The sequence below is a fragment of the Branchiostoma floridae genome, chromosome 3, assembly GCF_000003815.2.
Source record: "Branchiostoma floridae strain S238N-H82 chromosome 3, Bfl_VNyyK, whole genome shotgun sequence".
Classification (NCBI taxonomy): Eukaryota; Metazoa; Chordata; class Leptocardii; order Amphioxiformes; family Branchiostomatidae; genus Branchiostoma; species Branchiostoma floridae.
The window spans coordinates 27,740,051-27,757,373 of NC_049981.1; the positions used below are offsets into that span (position 1 = coordinate 27,740,051).

The following is a 17,323-nucleotide window of genomic DNA, read 5'->3' on the forward strand; positions in this document are numbered from 1 at the left end:
TCAATGACTCATACAGTCCAAAATAGTTACGATGATTACTATTCGACGGCTTTCTAATTAAAGATATGCTCACTGAAGAAAGGTAATGAAAGAAGACGATAACAAAATCCAGTAATGTAATATGTTTATTTTTCCATTGGACCATCTAAAGCTACACGTTAATTTCAAATTACATCGTCGCACGTGGCTGAAAGATTGCGTTTCTTGTAGTCCAATCAGGCCGCCAGGAGGCGCTGCTTCTGGAGGTGATACGTCATCGCCATGACGACGACCATGACCACACCCACGGCGACGACAGCAATGGCGGCCACGACGAACTCCTCTGCCTCTGCCTCTGCCTCTGGAGCTGCACAGATACAGAAACAGCAGTGCACTTTGTAATTATATCAGCCCAGGGCGCGCACATGGAGAGAAATCACTGGCTTCTGAGTTTGAGACAAAAAACGAATATATGACTTCATTCTGCTCTTTGTAATTAGTAGTAATGCGAAAGCTGTAGTAGATTTTTCTTTCTGCTATTTCAACTAGTTTCATTTAGATTGCCATCATGCTATGACAACACCGATGAAGTATTTGACCAGAAATTAATGGTTGGCCAACAACAAATGAAAATTGAAGATAGGACAAATTACTTTGCTAGGGGGGTAAAGGAGGCCATCTACAAAAGAGCACATCAGCCGACACTCAACAGAGACGGGGGCCGATATCGCCTGCCAGGAATTTATGATTCGTTACTCGAATCACGTGTCTCTAAGTCACATGATCAGAGTAACTGAATCGTCACTCCTGAAGAAGGTCGACGGAAGTGCGACTGAAAATTCCAGGCAAGCTAATTTTGGTGTTGTAAGACAGTGGAAAATCTTCAATAAGATAGGACAAAGTCCCTCGTGAAATTGATTTTTTCTTTCTAAAGTGTCGAGTCACGTTAACATGTTGTATATTCAATTCAACATGTCAACTACTTTTACGCCCACAATCAAGTGATGTTGGCACAGTTTTCCAGCTTTGGTTAACTTACAATACTACAACACAGGTGACAATGTTTGTCATCAATGGCAGCAGCACAGCCCACATAAAAACCTTACCGAAGTGCTCTGTGTCCTCCGCAGCCCTCCTGGCGCGGATGTTCCCAGTGCGCCTGCTCTCCAGGGCAGCGCTGGCGCAATTGGTGATCTGCTCCTCCACACAGCTCTTGTACTCATCCTTGTCGTTCTCACACGAAAGTGGTTGCTCTGAAAGGAATGCAAATGTTGAAACCCTGCTTAATGGCATGTTGACTGGACATCGCGATTCATTTCTAAAACATTATGCCTGATTAACAATCGCGGGGAAGTCAAGATAAATAGTTATGTGTACTTCTTACGAGCTACGCCGCTATGGAATTTGCATTTGGAGCATTAGTAAAGGAAACATTTTGCGCACATAGTTCCCCGCGCACAAGTCCAGTAGATGATAAATGTGTGGAGACAAAAGTGATCTTACCTCCTGCCAGATCTTCATCGATTGCTCCGTCACCGTCATCGTCCAGTCCATTCGCCAGCTCCTCGTCAATCAACCCGTCACAGTCGTTATCGACGCCGTCACCGAAAATGGTGGCTGTAGCCACGCAGGGGGCAGCGATCTGGGCCAGCCTGAGGCCTCCCGGGTAGCCGTACGACTCGGGGGAGGTGAAGCCGTACACGAAGATTCCAAAGGTGACGATGGGGGAGGTGTGGACCAAGGTGTGCGTGCCATCAGGGATGTCCAAGCGGGCGCCAGACCAGGCGGTGCCGGGGATGGGAGTCCAGGTCACGCTGGGGTCCAGCGGATTGCCATTCAGACGGAGTCCAGCCTTCTCAGAATCCTGTAGTAGTTTAATGAATCAACCTTCCAATCAGTGATTCAACCAGTCAATTAGACACATGTCTTGCTGTGAATAAGGATGCTCACGGCATAGTCAGAAGACACGATGCCATTAACTGATGATAACCAGCTTGTGAGTAGCATAAAAGAAATGTAGACACCTCTAAATGTCTATTGACAACATGACGAAGCAGCACAATGATCACCATACGCCGTATTCAGCATCACATGTCATTGCCATCGTCCCAAGACTGAGATCACATACCTTTATCGCGATGTTTAAATGGTGAGTCAGTGAGGCGGGGTCAGATATCAGCTGGGTGGTGGCGAAGGTGTAGTCAGCTGCGAACTGCTGCAGGGGCGGGATCATCAGCATGAAGGGGTCGGTGGCTGTGTTGTCGGCGTCACCGGTTTTACTAGAGAGCCGGAAGAGATAGGCGTAACTGAGCAGTCTTTGGAACTAGTGATTTTATAGAATTCATTTAAGGAGCTATTTCGCTAAATTTTAAATGTATAAGACACAAGGCCTTGCACAAAAAAGACTAATAGACCCATTTCAAACCCCATTTCAAACCCCGGCGCGCTGACAACAATACATTGTATAATTTTATCTTATAACATTGTTATGTGCACATTGTTTTCGTTGAGTTTCGAAAGGGGTCTGTTGCCATATGTACGTATGACATGACAAAAAATCGTACCTATATTGCATCAAAATCACCGGTTCACTTGCAAGTACATGAAGATACTCGTCCGATGCGGCACCAAACTCCCAGAACTCACCGGCGTTCAGAGTCTGTGTGTTCTGGCTTGTGACGTCGACCTAGAAGGATGGAAATCGCAGTATTTGCAACATTGGTTTTGGATAAAAGTTTTGCGGGTAGAGCATAAATGCTCAACATACTTATTTTCAGGGCTCAAGGTAATGAATTGTTATTCATCTGTTCACAACTAGAAAAAAAGAATGTTTTAAAGAAGTCAAAAAGTGTTTCCATGCCTCTATTTCTCAGATTTATCTGGCTTAACCTGTGTATTATCCCTTGCGGCGATGACCCTGAACTTGTCCCCCGCCGACCTCTTGATCAGCGGCACGGTGACGAATTCCTTCCCCCAGGTGTCCACGGGTGGGATCATCTCTACTATGTGGTCACCTGTTCCGGACTGCCCGTTGCCAACAACGACGAAGAGATTGCCACTCAGGACAGCGACGTTCTTGTCGGAGGTAATTTTGGACCCTGTAGAATGTGGGCAAATGGTGCGTGTTATTACATAATACATAGTTCCTAGTCGTTAGATAACACTTTTACAAAGTAAATCTTCCGCACACTTTATAGCATAGTTTATTTTTGTAATTATTCTTTCTCTGTGGAACTCCATGCCCCACTGACCTGTCAAATCGCCTTCACTCTGCACCTGCAGGGTCCGCAGCCGATCTAAGTTGACGGTGATGGTCTGTCCGGCCGTGTACGCTGTCCCGTCAAACGTCACATCCTGCGTCGGCACGATGTTGACGGTCGTTCCGTCGTTAATGCCGACGATACCGAACTGCGATGGTTGGTTGGAACTCGGATTGTAGCAGGACACGTAATACTCGGTCCCCATCACGTCGGTGGGAAGGGCCAGGAAGGCGTCAGAGGAGGCCTGCTCAGCAAAGACGCCGTAAACCACGATCTCTTCAGTAGCGGTGACGAGGATGCCAGTGCTCTGTGAGGCGCTACCGCGGAGCTCCACAGCAGCACGCGGCAGATTCACGGTGATGACCTGAACACGAATGAAAACCAGTCAGAACAACACAACATGGATCCCGGCCCACAAGCAAACTAATGCTGCCCGTCGGTTCGGTCGTCGTTTGACAGCTGTCGATCCAGCCGTATCAACAAATACCGAATCAAAGTAGCGAGACACCACGGGACTGATTGAGCTATTAGCGAAAGGGATTTTGATATTCTTTCCTCCTTTTCTAGTGTATAGAAAAGTCTTTTCGCTACCAAATTAAAAGTAAAAGTTGAATCCAAAAAGGGTTGGTTCTATTAAGGGATAGCGATCAAGTTTGCCATGGCCATCTAGTCATCTAGCCTCGGCGGTCAACCATAGAGCTTACCTTACAGCCCAAAAGTCAACCGACCTACCCACCTCTCCAAACCTGATGTTGAATGTGGTGGTGAAGCCAACGCCTAGGACATCCACATAGACAGTGGCGGAAGTCTGGGTAGTTCCCGCCACCAACAGCCTGGGTTCGTTCAGGTCACGCTGCATGTTCTCCGTGAACGTCAGGATGAACTCTGTGCCCTTGTTGTCGCGGACTCCTGTTTGGAAGAATTCAGAGTGGTGTTTTTGATTTTCTATATAGAGGAAAAATACTCCTACAGGCAGAGGTTAAATACTCCTTCGGGTAGAGGATATGTCCTCCTTCGGCAGAGGACAAATACGCCATCAGGCAGAGTACTTATCCTCTATCATGCAGGGTATCCTCTATCAGGCGGAGTATATATTGCCCTTCAGGCGGAGTACACATCCTCCAAGCTGTTGGGCTATTCTCTAATTCGTTATGTATCATCAGTTAGGATGAACTATTATTGATTTGTTTGAGTATTTATACTCATCTATTTGTGATTGTTGGATGAAAGTTTCTTAAAAATGCAAATACCACGTCAGAAAGGCTACATTTTGACAAAAATAAAAGCTTGATATTTGCTGTACATGGTTCACGCGTCTACTTTCATGATAAACGACTGCTTGATTTTAGCATAATCTAGTCATCATTATAAGATCCTTGTATCATAGACTTGCACATGAAAAATCCACATTACCTTGGCCTGCTGCAACGAGCACCAACGTCAGAAGCGTAAACGCCGGTATGACCCTCATTTTGCGCCACTGAAAATTCACATCAACACATTAGAAATGTCTGTCATGTGCAGATTCATGGAGGTATCTTGGCTAAATTAGCCAGTGCAGGTTACATGCCAAGTACATACAACTACGTACAGTCGATAGTCTATCACAATGAAGAGTATAGTCGATATGTAAAATCGGAACTTGCAAACACGGCCGTATTTTCACCTTCTGCGATACTGTTGCCATGGGGTCGTTGGCATGTCCAAACAAATCATGATCTGTCACATGCCCTCTGTAGTTCTTCGGACAGTATAGCAACTCGTCCACATTTATACAGTCGTAAGGTTTCAAACATGGATATGATATATGATTGTTTCAAGAAATTTCACTATCTAGTATATACTGCTTTGATATACTCAAGAGACTCAACGTGAACATCTAGAGTTAATGTGGTTGTTCCCGTTATTTCACAAAACCTCATCTTAGCACCATGAACTTAAAGTTTGATTGAAGATATATTGCATGTAAATTAGTACGCTGTAGACCGTATATGATGAAATATACTCACCCAGGCCTTGTTCAACCGCTCTTGTAAAACCGTGTACCGTCACACCGCTGTGATGTACGTGTGATCCTCGGTTGTGTCAATCTAAACGATAACCGCGTAGACTCTGCCCTTTGTGTTTGTGATACACACCGTGTTATTTGTCTAGAAGTCTTCCTTTGATAACTTCTTGAATTCCGTTCTTCTGTTGTTGCGTTTTTTTAACATCTTACAGATGGTAGAGTTTTATTATCTTCAGAGTTCGAAAACGTCAATGTGGTTCAAATGATGAGATTGTAAGATACTCGTATAAGATACGTATGTCATATGAAGCTATCACTATGATTTTTAATCAATTGGAAAGTGAGTGAATCTGTCACCAATAAGCAGGTCCCTTGAGCTGTCACGCGAGGAAAATAAACAGGGAAGCTCTGCCAGGGCCGTCCATAAACATTGGAACAGACCACATTCGTACGAATATGTTACAGCTTTCGGAAAATTGCTAAATTACTACTCAATAGAACATAATACACTTCACCGCCTTGCTTCATTAATCTTAAGTACTTGTACTGTACGTAGAGCCTATCGTAAAGCGTCATGAGGTAGACCGCATTTTTATACACATTCTGCCCTGTATGCATATATATGGTTGTGTAACTTTCAACACTCTTCATTTAACATAAGATCCAGATACCATCCAAATGCCATCCTTCAAGCGACCTCATAAAATATGTAGAAGGAAGAAACAATTACATTTGTTATTTAGTACGTTTATTTGTGTATGTTGACGTTGTAGGTGTTGATATCAGCAACTACTGATAAGTTTATTTACCAGGTATCATGCAACTATAAATCATATTTGTATCATGCTCAAAGCTGGGTATCTTGTATGCCTACTAGGTCAATTAGGCCGCCAGGAGGCGCTGCTTCTGGAGGTGATACGTCATCGCCATGACGACGACCATGACCACACCCATGGCGACGACAGCAATGGCGGCCACGACGAACTCCTCTGCCTCCGCCTCTCGAGCTACACAGTACAGAAACAGCAGTGTTGGCTTTAGAGTCCAATCAAATCAGGTTGTATGAAGGGCAACAAAACCGAGCAAAATGTTCTGATTATCTATCACCTACTGACATTACGCTGATATATGCAATGATTGCTTCTTTTTTTTAAGTTTCGCCAAAACAGACATTCAGTCAGAATCGGATGGTCAACAGACATCATCATGTAGAATAACATCTCCTGTCAGTCAGTTAGTCAGTCAGTCAGTCAGTCCCATAGCTGGTATCCATCACAAATCTATTCTGGCTATAACTGGCAACCGTCATTAATGAAGTACAATGAAATACGATCTCAATAACTGACCATTCGTACCAACACCAAGCAGCGTTTGACATTGGCCTCAGCAGACACTGTCGCACCAGGTCCTTGACTTACCGAAGTCCTCTGCCTCCTCTGCGGCCCTCCTGACGCGGTTGTTCCGAGCGGTGCCGCTGCTCAGGAGCGCAGTGACGACACAGTTGCCCAGGTTCTGCTCCACACAGTTCTTATATTCGTCCTTGTCACTCTCACACGGAACCGGTGCCTCTGAAGAGGCTACATAGTAATACGTTTCTAGTCAGAGACTTTGTAATAAAGGTCCATTCAACGTCATCACATGACATGCCAACCTTACGGCAACTAGGCAGATACCTTTATCAGAAAACAATGAACATTGCGACTGCTTGCCGGAAGGTACAGCAAGTATATTTATTTATTCAGTATATACCTTGTGCCAAACGTACGGTCCAAAACGTAACTAAATTTAGTTAAGATTAATTGGCCAGTAGTCAGTATTATTAGTACAATGAAGGGCCTTTAACACCAGGTATAAGGAGATGTATGAATACTTCTTACGTCCTGCCAGATCTTCATCGATTGCTCCGTCACCATCATCGTCCAGTCCGTTCGCCAGCTCCTCGTCAATCCGCCCGTCACAGTCGTTATCGACGCCGTCACCGGAAATGGTGGCAGTGGCCACGCAGGGGGCAGCGATCTGGGCCAGCCTGAGGCCTCCCGGGTAGCCGTACGACTCGGGATGTGTGAAGCCGTACACGGAGATTCCAAAGGTGACAATGGGGGAGGTGTGGACCAAGGTGTGCGTGCCATCGGCGATGTCGATCTGGGCGCCAGACCAGGCGGTGCCGGGGATGGGAGTCCAGGTGACGCTGGGGTCGAGCGGATTGCCGTCCAGAAGCAGTCCAGCCTTCTCAGAATCCTAGAACCATTCGATATATCAATAAAGCAACCAATGAGGCGCATGTCTTTACATATATTTTTGTCGAGTTCAACAATATCGCAATAACCTAATTCCCTAAACTAAACATATTTTCATTGAGTTGAAAAACTCAAACTCAACATATTTTCACGTCTGTGTGGGCCACGGAAAAGGCAATGTGTTATCATTAATTATATAATGTTGCTATTGTGTTATGGCTATCATTTCAGTTCCTCACCCTTATCGCGATGTTGACGTGGTGAGTCACCGATGAAGGGTCAGATATCAGCTGAGCGGTTGCAAATGTGTAGTCAGCTGCGAACTGCTGCAGGGGCGGGATCATCAGCATGAAGGGGTCGGTATCTGTGTTGTCGGCGTCACCGGTTTTACTGCAAGGATGGAGAAGGCAAATACAGTGGTGACTGACAAATTCTGAAAACTATCCAAATTACAGCAAGGGTGAAAAAACACTAAAGGGTTCAGTTAGGGAGACGCCAAAGGCGCAAAACACATAGAGCACGAAATAATGCAAAGTTCCATATTCATATACAGTATAACATACCTACGACAATGCAAAAATATCGTACCTGTATTGCATCAAGATTACGGGTTCAGTTGCAACCACATAATGGGACTTGTCAGTTCCGGGATTAAACTCCCAAAACTCACCGGCGTTCAGAGTGACGGGGCTAGCGCTCTTTTCTGTGACGTTTACCTGAAAGACGATTCAAATTCGTGATCTAGACTTTCAATCACCATTTTGACGAACTACTTCCCCATAACTACAGTGAAAAACATACGAAATAGACCACTTAGTAACATAATTACCTAGATCAATGTTACATCTATTTCTGACGAAGGCCACAATATCAAAGTGCTCCATTGCTTCTTCTGAATTCTTTGACAGCCATGGACCCTGATGAAATAAAGTCCGACCTGTGTGTTGTCCCTAGCGGCGATGACCCTGAACTTGTCCCCCACCGTCCTCTTGGCCAGCGGCACGGTGACGAACTCCTTCCCCCAGGTGTCCACGGGTGGGATCATCTCTACTATGTGGTCACCTGTTCCGGACTGCCCGTTACCAATGATGACGAAGAGATTGCCACTCAGAACACCAACTTTCTTGTCGGAGGTGATTTTGGACCCTGACGGATGTGAAAAAAAAATAATAATGTGTGTTCTGACACCATTCAGAGTAGATACGCAAGACAACAATCATTCAAGCCATTGAATGTCTTTGTAAATCCTGTAATTCTATCCAGCAGTTGCTTGAGTAGCTGTTATTTTACGTACCTTGCTTGAGCGTCCTGTAACTTCCTCTAGATACAGAGTTGAAAGTCTTGTACCAATAATGATTAAGAGGCGCAATTTCCAAACGTTAGGGGTTTCGTAGTGGAAGCTATCGCTTGATTCTTCACACATTCCTCTTTCCTTTTTTTCCTTTAATCCCCCCCCCCCCCCACACACACACCCGTTCCATGGCAACCAACCTGTCAAGTCGGCATCACTCTGTACTTGTAGAGTCTGCAGCCGGTCCAGAGTGACGGTGATGGTCTGCCCGGCCGTGTACGCTGTCCCGTCAAACGTCACATCCTGCGTGGGCACGATGTTGACGGTCGTTCCGTCTCTGATGCCGACAACTCCGAACTGTGATGGTTCGTTGGAACTCGGATTGTAGCAGGACACGTAATACTCTGTCCCCAACACGTCGGTGGGAAGGGCCAGGAAGGCGTCAGAAGACGCTCGTTCCGCAAAGACTCCATAAACCACGATCTCATCGGTGGCAGTGATGATGATACCAGTGTTCTGGGTTGCGCTTCCGCGGAGCTCTACGGCCGTGCGTGGCACGTCAACGGTGTTGACCTGAAATGACATACGTGCGTGAGAGCAATCTCAACGGCTGAACTTTTGGATGAATAATGAGGCACTGGTTAGCCAGCCAGTCTGGTCCTGCTAGTCACGTTAACCAGCCCAACCAGTCAGTCCTGCAATTCTAGCCAGGAAGTCAATCATAGCCAGCACGTACCCATTACATAATGTACATACGGAAGTGAATGGTTATTAAAAGTTGCACCATAACCCATAAAAAAATATGGAATTTTAACCTTATATAAGTGACTTTGGCCTTATAAGCTTACGATCCGTCGCTTTCACAGTGTGAGTTTGTTCTATCGCCGACTAACTACACACCTCTCCGAACTTGATGTCAAACGTTTGTTGGAATCCCGCGGCAGGGACTTCCACACTGACAGTGGCGGGAGTCTGAGTAGTTCCCGCCACCACCAGCCTGGGGTCGATCCCGTTACGCTGCGCATTCTCTGTGAACGTCAGGATGAACTTTGTGCCCTTGTTGTCGCGGGCACCTGGCAGTGTACACAAAAATCAAATATGTCTCGTGATAATCTTGACATTTCCTCTGCGACCAGATACGTTGTTGATGTCATGTCAATCATTGAGAGGGATCTTAAGAAGAACAAATAAGCTGAAATATCAAGGTATATATGTTAAGCAACACATGAACACGAGCACAAATGTCAAACCAGCTCACCTTGGCCTGCTACAACGAGCACCAGAAAGGCGAACACAGAAATAGCCTTCATCTTGCGCCTGTGCAATTCATAAGATATGATATTAGTATTTTTTAGTCTCAGCTAATTATTCAACTGTCAAAGTATCAAATCATCTGACATTCTTTATCTCATTGCCCTCATTTATTTTCCAGCGAGAAAAACTATAATCGTGATTTAAAATCAATATTAATGTTGTCAAACACTTCTGTTTGTATGTTTGTATACTGATATGCTTTAACTGAACTGAGTTGGAAAAAAAAACTACGTCAATATTCGAATGGAATAGGGCTTTATAAAATATTAACATTTCAAGTATCAACTGGATACAAGTATTCTCTAATCACACCAAAAGTATTTTCTACCCAATGTGCAAATATTTACGACTCATTAACTTGAGGTGCCAGAAAATCAGAGCAATTAAATGTACCTGAGGTACTGTGTTTGATCTCGCCAGTTACCGATCGTCACGACACACAAACGTAAGCTACCGACTGTTCATAATGAGCAGAACAGGTATAGCTATTTACTGTACAGTTGATCAAGTGGATACGTACTTACCTGGGGATTGTCATACCAGCGGCCAAATGAGTCACAAACTTCGCGGCACCCCGCTGTACGTACGTGTCACAGTCGATGCCAATCCCAGAGTTAAGTAATTAGCTCCTCCCCTTTGTATGCATTTGTGTTAGGCTACCGACATCCAGATCTTTGACCTGTGTGCCAATGGCATCAAGGTCTTCAAATTCTGTTGTTCCGACAACGTTCTAGGTCTACCAGAGGTCAATGTGCTTTATATCATAGAATACAAGATTGCATTCCCATGATGTGTTTGTACATCACGTACAAAGTACTAGTGGCCAAAACAGCCATTACGACGCATTGACGGAAGCTTGGTGAACAGAAAAGGGAACGTTTCTCAATTTTAACAGTGAGACGGGAAACGTGACGATATTTGAGACGATCTCCCAACGGGAAACGTGGCGATATTTGAGACGATCCCCCAATGAAAGAATTGATATACTTTTCTGATGTTGAAATGTTAGGCCAACTTAGGGTAATGTCACAACCCTTGGTAAACACCAGCATTCCTTCAACGCTGTGTGCAATTTACAAAATTGAGTATGAAATTTGCAATTTCTAACCTTGTTTTGTTGGGCCTTACCATCATTCTTTGTTGTACACAAAGTATGAAATGTATCTCTATGTTGATGGCAAAGGCACTGGCTATAACTTGTCCAGTCAAGTTTTCTTTACAGTGCTCATTGAATTGTAAAAAAAGGAAGCAACCGCAAAATTTACGATTTAGTTTGTTTATTTATTCATGTATGCATTAGGTATCGATATCAGAAATTATCGATTAGTTTAGACGCCAGGTCTTAGTCACAGATATATCAGGTTCAAAGATGGAGTAGCTTGCAGGCTCATCAGGCCGCCAGGAGGCGCTGCTTCTGGAGGTGATACGTCATCGCCATGACGGCGACCATCATCACACCCACGGCGACGACAGCAATAGCGGCCACGAGGAACTCCTCGGCCTCCGCCTCTGGAGCTACACAGATACAGAAACAGCAGTGTGGGCTTTTAGAGTCCTAGGGCAACAAAACCGAGCAAATTGTTCTGATAATCTATCACCTACTAACAATACGCTGATACACGTAAGTGCAATACTAAGTTGCTTTCTTCAGTTTCACCAAAACAGACATTTAGTCAGAATCGGATGGTCAACCTATCATGTAAAGTGACATAGTCTGGTATCCATCACAAAATCTATTTTGACTATAAATGGCAACCATTATTAAATGTAGAACAATGAAACATGATCTCAATAAGTGACCATTCGTACCGACACAGATTAACGTTTATGCTAACTAGAAACAGGTTTGACATTGGCCTCAGCAGACACTGTCACCCCAGGTACTTGACTTACCGAAGTCCTCTGCCTCCTCTGCGGCCCTCCTGACACGGTTGTTCCGAGCGGTGCCGCTGCTCAGGAGCGCAGTGACGACACAGTTGCCCAGATTCTGCTCCACACAGTTCTTATATTCGTCCTTGTCACTCTCACACGGAACCGGTGCCTCTGAAGAGGTTACATAGTAATACGTTTCTAGTCAGAGACTTTGTAACAAAGGTCCATTCATCGTCCTCACATGACCTTACGGCAACTAGGCAGATACCTCTATCAGAGAACAATGACCGTTGCGACTACTTGCCGGCCGGAAGGTACCGTTGCAGCAAGAGTATACTTATTTATTCATTATGTGACAAGAGTACGGTCTGAAACGTAACTAAATTTAGTTAAGATTAATTGGCCAGCAGTCAGTACTATTAGTACAATGAAGGGCATTTAACACCAGGTATAAGGAGATGTGTGAATACTTCTTACGTCCTGCCAGATCTTCATCGATTGCTCCGTCACCATCATCGTCCAGTCCGTTCGCGAGCTCCTCGTCAATCCGCCCGTCACAGTCGTTATCGACGCCGTCACCGGAAATGGTGGCTGTAGCCACGCAGGGGGCAGCGATCTGGGCCAGCCTGAGGCCTCCCGGATAGCCGTACGACTCGGGCTGGGTGAAGCCGTACACGGAGATTCCAAAGGTGACGATGGGGGAGGTGTGGACCAAGGTGTGCGTGCCATCAGGGATGTCAATCTGGGTCCCAGACCAGGCGGTGCCGGGGATGGGAGTCCAGGTCACGCTGGGGTCGAGCGGATTGCCATTCAGACGGAGTCCAGCCTTCTCAGAATCCTGGAACCATTCGATGTATCAATCAATCAATCAATCAATTAACCTACCAATGAGACACATGTCTATATATACATGTTTGTGTAGGTCAGCAACATGGAAAAACCTAATTACCTAAACTGATTCGCACGTCTTCTCGCATTATTACCTGCCAGTTGAAGAGAGGAGAGGTAGAGAAATGTAGCACTTCTGAGTGTCTATATAGACAATATGAGTATGTGGTAAATCACCCCATATAGATATACATGTAGCATCATATGTTGTTGATAGGATGCTAAGGTTATCATTACAGTTGCTCACCCTTATGGCGATGTTGAGATGGTGAGTCAGTGAGGCGGGGTCAGATATCAGCTGAGTGGTGGAGAAGGTGTAGTCAGCTGCGAACTGCTGCAGGGGCGGGATCATCAGCATGAAGGGGTCGGTGGCTGTGTTGTCGGCGTCACCGGTTTTACTGGATGGATGGAGGAGGCAAGTACAGTACTAGTGGTGACTCAAAATTTCTGAAAACTATCAAAATTACAGCAAGGGTGGCTTTAGTTATAGAATTCAGTCACGGAGATCGTTCAACGGACGCTGAGTGCACAAATTACATAATACAACAATGTACTGTACGAAATTATACAAAGTACCATACATATACATTGTATATGTATATGGTACATACTAAACATAACATACTAAAACAAACAAAAACATCATACCTATATTGCATCAAGAGCACGGGTTCCGTTGCGACGACATGAAGGTACTTGCCAGATCCGGGACTGAACTCCCAGAACTCACCGGCGTTCATGCTGTGGGTGTTCTTGTCAGTGACGTCGACCTGAAAGACGATATTTAAAATATAGACTTTGACTATTTTTAACAAACAACTTCAGCATAACTACATGGAATAGATGTATACGAAAGCCACTTGCAACTTGTCGTTAACTTAATGTGTTATACCAAATAGTGTCCCTTTTTTGTTTTGGATTCCTTGTGTGAAAGTCTGACCTGCGTGTTGTCCCTAGCAGCGATGACCCTGAACACGTCCCCCGCCGTCCTCTTGGTCAGCGGCACGGTGACGAACTCCTTCCCCCAGGTGTCCACGGGTGGGATCATCTCCACTATGTGGTCACCTGTTCCAGTCTGTCCGTTACCAATGACGACGAAGAGATTGCCACTTAGGACAGCGACGTTCTTGTCAGAGGTGATTTTGGACCCTGTAAAGATGTGGCAAAATTGTGCGTGATATTACGAAATAGGTGATACATGTTGATTGTACAGTGAAACCTGCCTTAGGGGTCCCCTGAGTATAGGGGCCACCTTGCAATTGCGGTCAGTTTTTGTCGGCTCCTTGAATTTTTCCCATTGACCTTTACTTTACTTTTAGGCAGGTGTATCACCAATATCCGAACACACTAGATTTCATATTTGTTATCATTGGATTCCTTACAGTTACACATCGCTCTTAGTTTAATGAATTCCCTTCCCCACTGACCTGTCAAGTCGCCTTCACTCTGTACTTGTAGAGTCTGCAGCCGGTCCAGACTGACGGTGATGGTCTGTCCGGCCGTGTACGCTGTCCCGTCAAACGTCACGTCCTGCGTCGGCACGATGTTGACGGTCGTTCCGTCGTTGATGCCGACAATACCGAACTGGGATGGGTCGTTGTTGGAACTTGGATTGAAAGAGGCCACGTAATACTCGGTCCCCATCACGTCGGTGGGAAGGGCCAGGAAGGCGTCAGAGGAGGCACTTTCGGCAAAGACGCCGTAAACCACGATCTCTTGAGTAGCGGTGATGATTATACCGGTGCTCTGTGATGCGCTCCCGCGGAGCTCCACAGCAGTACGCGGTACTTCGACGGTGTTGACCTAAAGAGACGCCACATTATTATCTGGACGGCTGAATGAATTGATCAAGAGACACTGGTTAGCAAGCAATTCTCGTATTGCTAGCCATGTCAGTCAGTCTAAATAACCAGCCCTGCAATTCTAACCAATAAGTCAATCAGAGCCAGCACGTACCCATAGCTACAAATGTAGTATGTAAAATGCGCGTAAGGAATCTGATGGACGTTCAATGTTGCACCAGAACCTCAAAACAAATGTATGGAATGTTATCCTTAGATAAGTGACCGCGACCTTAGGTGCTTGAGTTCCGTTGCTTTCGAATTTCATGCTCTGCGTATGTGCTAACACTGCCTAACGACCCACCTCTCCGAACTTGATGTTAAACGTTTGTTGGAATCCCGCGGCAGGGACTTCCACACTGACAGTAGCCTCAGTCTGGGTAGTTCCCGCCACAAGCAGCCTGGGGTCCACCCCGTCACGTTGCTTGTTCTCTGTGAACGTCAGGATGAACTCTGTGCCCTTGTTGTCGCGGGCACCTGGCAGTGTACACAGAAACGAAAGGTGTCTTGTGATAAAATGGATATTTTCCGTACAACCAGTTTGATATGATGCTAATCGTTATCTAATTCATTACTTTGTGTAATAGCTGTTGCCATATATTGTATCATGTACAATTATCGTGCAATACAGTTCCTCTATTCTAACCAATAAGCTAAAAGAGACGACTCCTTTCCCGCTAACCTATCGGAAGAAATATCGAGGTGAGTTGAGCCACACAGGTGAACAAACGTCAAACCAGCTCACCTTGGCCTGCTACAACCAGCATCAGAAAAGCAAGCGCAGAAACAGCCTTCATCTTGCGCCTCTGGAATATAAAAATCAGACGATGCAATCTTCAGTCGTTACTAATTTTCTAGTTAATTATCAAAGTATTCAAACCTTCTGAATGTCCAAATTATATTGAGGTTCATAGATGTAGTACAGGTAGAATTTGCCACAATGAGGACTATGGTCGTGATATATAAATCAATATTTATGTTGTCTTGCAAACACTTCTGTTCGTATGTTGATGTGGTCTGTATGATATGGTTGTCTGGGGTTCTGTGGCATGCCTAAACTGAACTGTTACATGTCTTAGTTAACGGGACATGACCTACGTCAGCATCCACATACACGTAAATTAGGGTTTTCAATTCATTGAACTGTTTAAAACCAGAAAATATCAATGCGGTGCAATCACGACCAGCTATATTAACCACCAGGTAACGTGCATTGTTTTTCAACCTCATGGATTGGACATACCCGAGAATCAAAGATCATGTACCGAAGTACTGCGTAACCGCGTTATTGTTTGATCTCGCCATTTGACCGCCCGTCCCACAAACTTTACTAACCGGCTCTCAATAATGTGTAAAGCAAGTCTGGATAACTACTTACACTGTAACTGATGAAGTGTACTCACCTAGGAATCGGCCTACTGGCGCTCGAACAAAATCAAAACTTGCTTGGCACCCCGATGTACGTGTGAGCACAGTCGGTACCAATCTCAACGTTAAACAATTGGCTCCTCCCCTTTGTTTGACTTGGTGACAGGCAACAATGACCTGTGTGCCGTGTACGCGCGTGGCTCTTGGGGACATCTTAAAACTCCGTAAACTTCGGCAACGTCTGATAGAATATACCATCTCTGAAGAGGTCAAGGTATTTTACATGACGGAAAACATTTTTTTGCATTATGTTCAACGAACTTCATGATACATTATGCGAGCATCTAGCACAGAGGACCCTTTCACGTGCACACAAGTATCAAAATACAAACCATGGTCTTGTTTTATACCAGAACAAAGTTTATTTGCCATTTACTTCTGGATGCTTTGTAAAAGGGGAATCTTCTACTTAATGCCGTCTCTTCGTATCCTGTGGTGTTAATACTTCATGTATGTACAAGGTATTATTTGGTCATTCGAACTCTACGCTTTGCGCGTGTCAAGCAGATATCATCTTGAATAGAATAGTGATGATTGAGACGATCCCTTAGCAAAATATTGATAGATATTTCTGATACTGAAATTTTGTGGTTACGTTTCAAAGTTGAACAACCCTCGGTAAACATCAACATTCTTTCAAAGCTGTGCACAATTTTCATGGTATAAATCGTCCTCCTCAATGATTATGTAAAACGTATTGGTTTTTTGGGGTTCTATTGTAATTCTTTGTTGCCAGGTATAATTTTTGTGGCAATGCAAAAGGCAATGAAACTTTTCTTCCTCCCCCTCACCACCCATGTGCACGTGATGCGAACCCAAAGACCGTCCACATACCCTCCTCACCGCGCGCTGTGCAAAGAACGTCCAGCTCGATCGATCAGAGGTCAAGCAAAGATGACAAACTTTTCTGACCCCCAGAGCGACACTCCCGCGCAGAAAAAGATAAGCCACGCGGTACTTAACAATGTAGGAATCACAAGCCGCCCGTATCAGGCTGTACTTTAAACCCACACATTTACACGGACTTCTAGTGGCAATCTGATGTAATCATCGCACTGGGTTTCTCACCGTCATCAATGCGTAAAGTAACGTGATTGTTCTGTAATTTTAGAGGCATTCTTTCAAAGCAGTTACCTATGGACAACATAGGAGTCGACTGTTTTAAAAAAGCACTGAACTTCATTATGCGACTTATATTAGCCACT

General features: G+C 44.9%; 1 protein-coding gene across 7 annotated transcripts; it reads right to left on the reverse strand.

Moving 5' to 3' along the window:
* Positions 1 to 107: 107 nt before the first annotated feature.
* Positions 108 to 16,396, reverse strand: LOC118410766 (IgGFc-binding protein-like). Of its 7 annotated transcripts, none has more exons than XM_035812560.1 (10): positions 10,614 to 11,438; positions 10,034 to 10,092; positions 9,676 to 9,848; positions 8,976 to 9,348; positions 8,422 to 8,630; positions 8,073 to 8,200; positions 7,724 to 7,874; positions 7,125 to 7,485; positions 1,086 to 1,232; positions 108 to 346 (listed from the first exon to the last, which is right to left on the reverse strand). In XM_035812560.1, the coding sequence occupies exons 1-10, from the start codon at positions 10,625 to 10,627 to the stop codon at positions 216 to 218; spliced, it is 1,746 nt and encodes a 581-aa protein (XP_035668453.1). In that variant the 5' UTR covers positions 10,628 to 11,438; the 3' UTR covers positions 108 to 215. The 7 variants fall into 7 exon arrangements, with proteins under 7 accessions (XP_035668453.1, XP_035668456.1, XP_035668455.1 ...); XM_035812563.1 differs by lacking the exons at positions 7,125 to 7,485; positions 7,724 to 7,874; positions 8,073 to 8,200; ... (3 more) ...; positions 10,034 to 10,092; positions 10,614 to 11,438 and adding exons at positions 1,483 to 1,843; positions 2,108 to 2,258; positions 2,544 to 2,665; ... (3 more) ...; positions 4,653 to 4,719; positions 5,249 to 6,098; XM_035812562.1 differs by lacking the exons at positions 108 to 346; positions 1,086 to 1,232; positions 10,614 to 11,438 and adding exons at positions 5,251 to 6,254; positions 6,666 to 6,824; positions 16,094 to 16,396 and having other exon boundaries at positions 10,034 to 10,094.
* Between the last annotated feature and the right edge of the window lie 927 nt (positions 16,397 to 17,323).

Bases quoted from the DNA above. Each gene is read 5' to 3' on its own strand.
- LOC118410766 (XM_035812559.1), bottom strand. The intron at 9,849-10,033 runs GTGAGCTGGTTT...GTACACTGCCAG, and splicing joins GCTCGTTGTAGCAGGCCAAG to GTGCCCGCGACAACAAGGGC. The intron at 8,201-8,421 runs GTCGGACTTTAT...ATCGTCTTTCAG, and splicing joins CCGCTAGGGACAACACACAG to GTAAACGTCACAGAAAAGAG.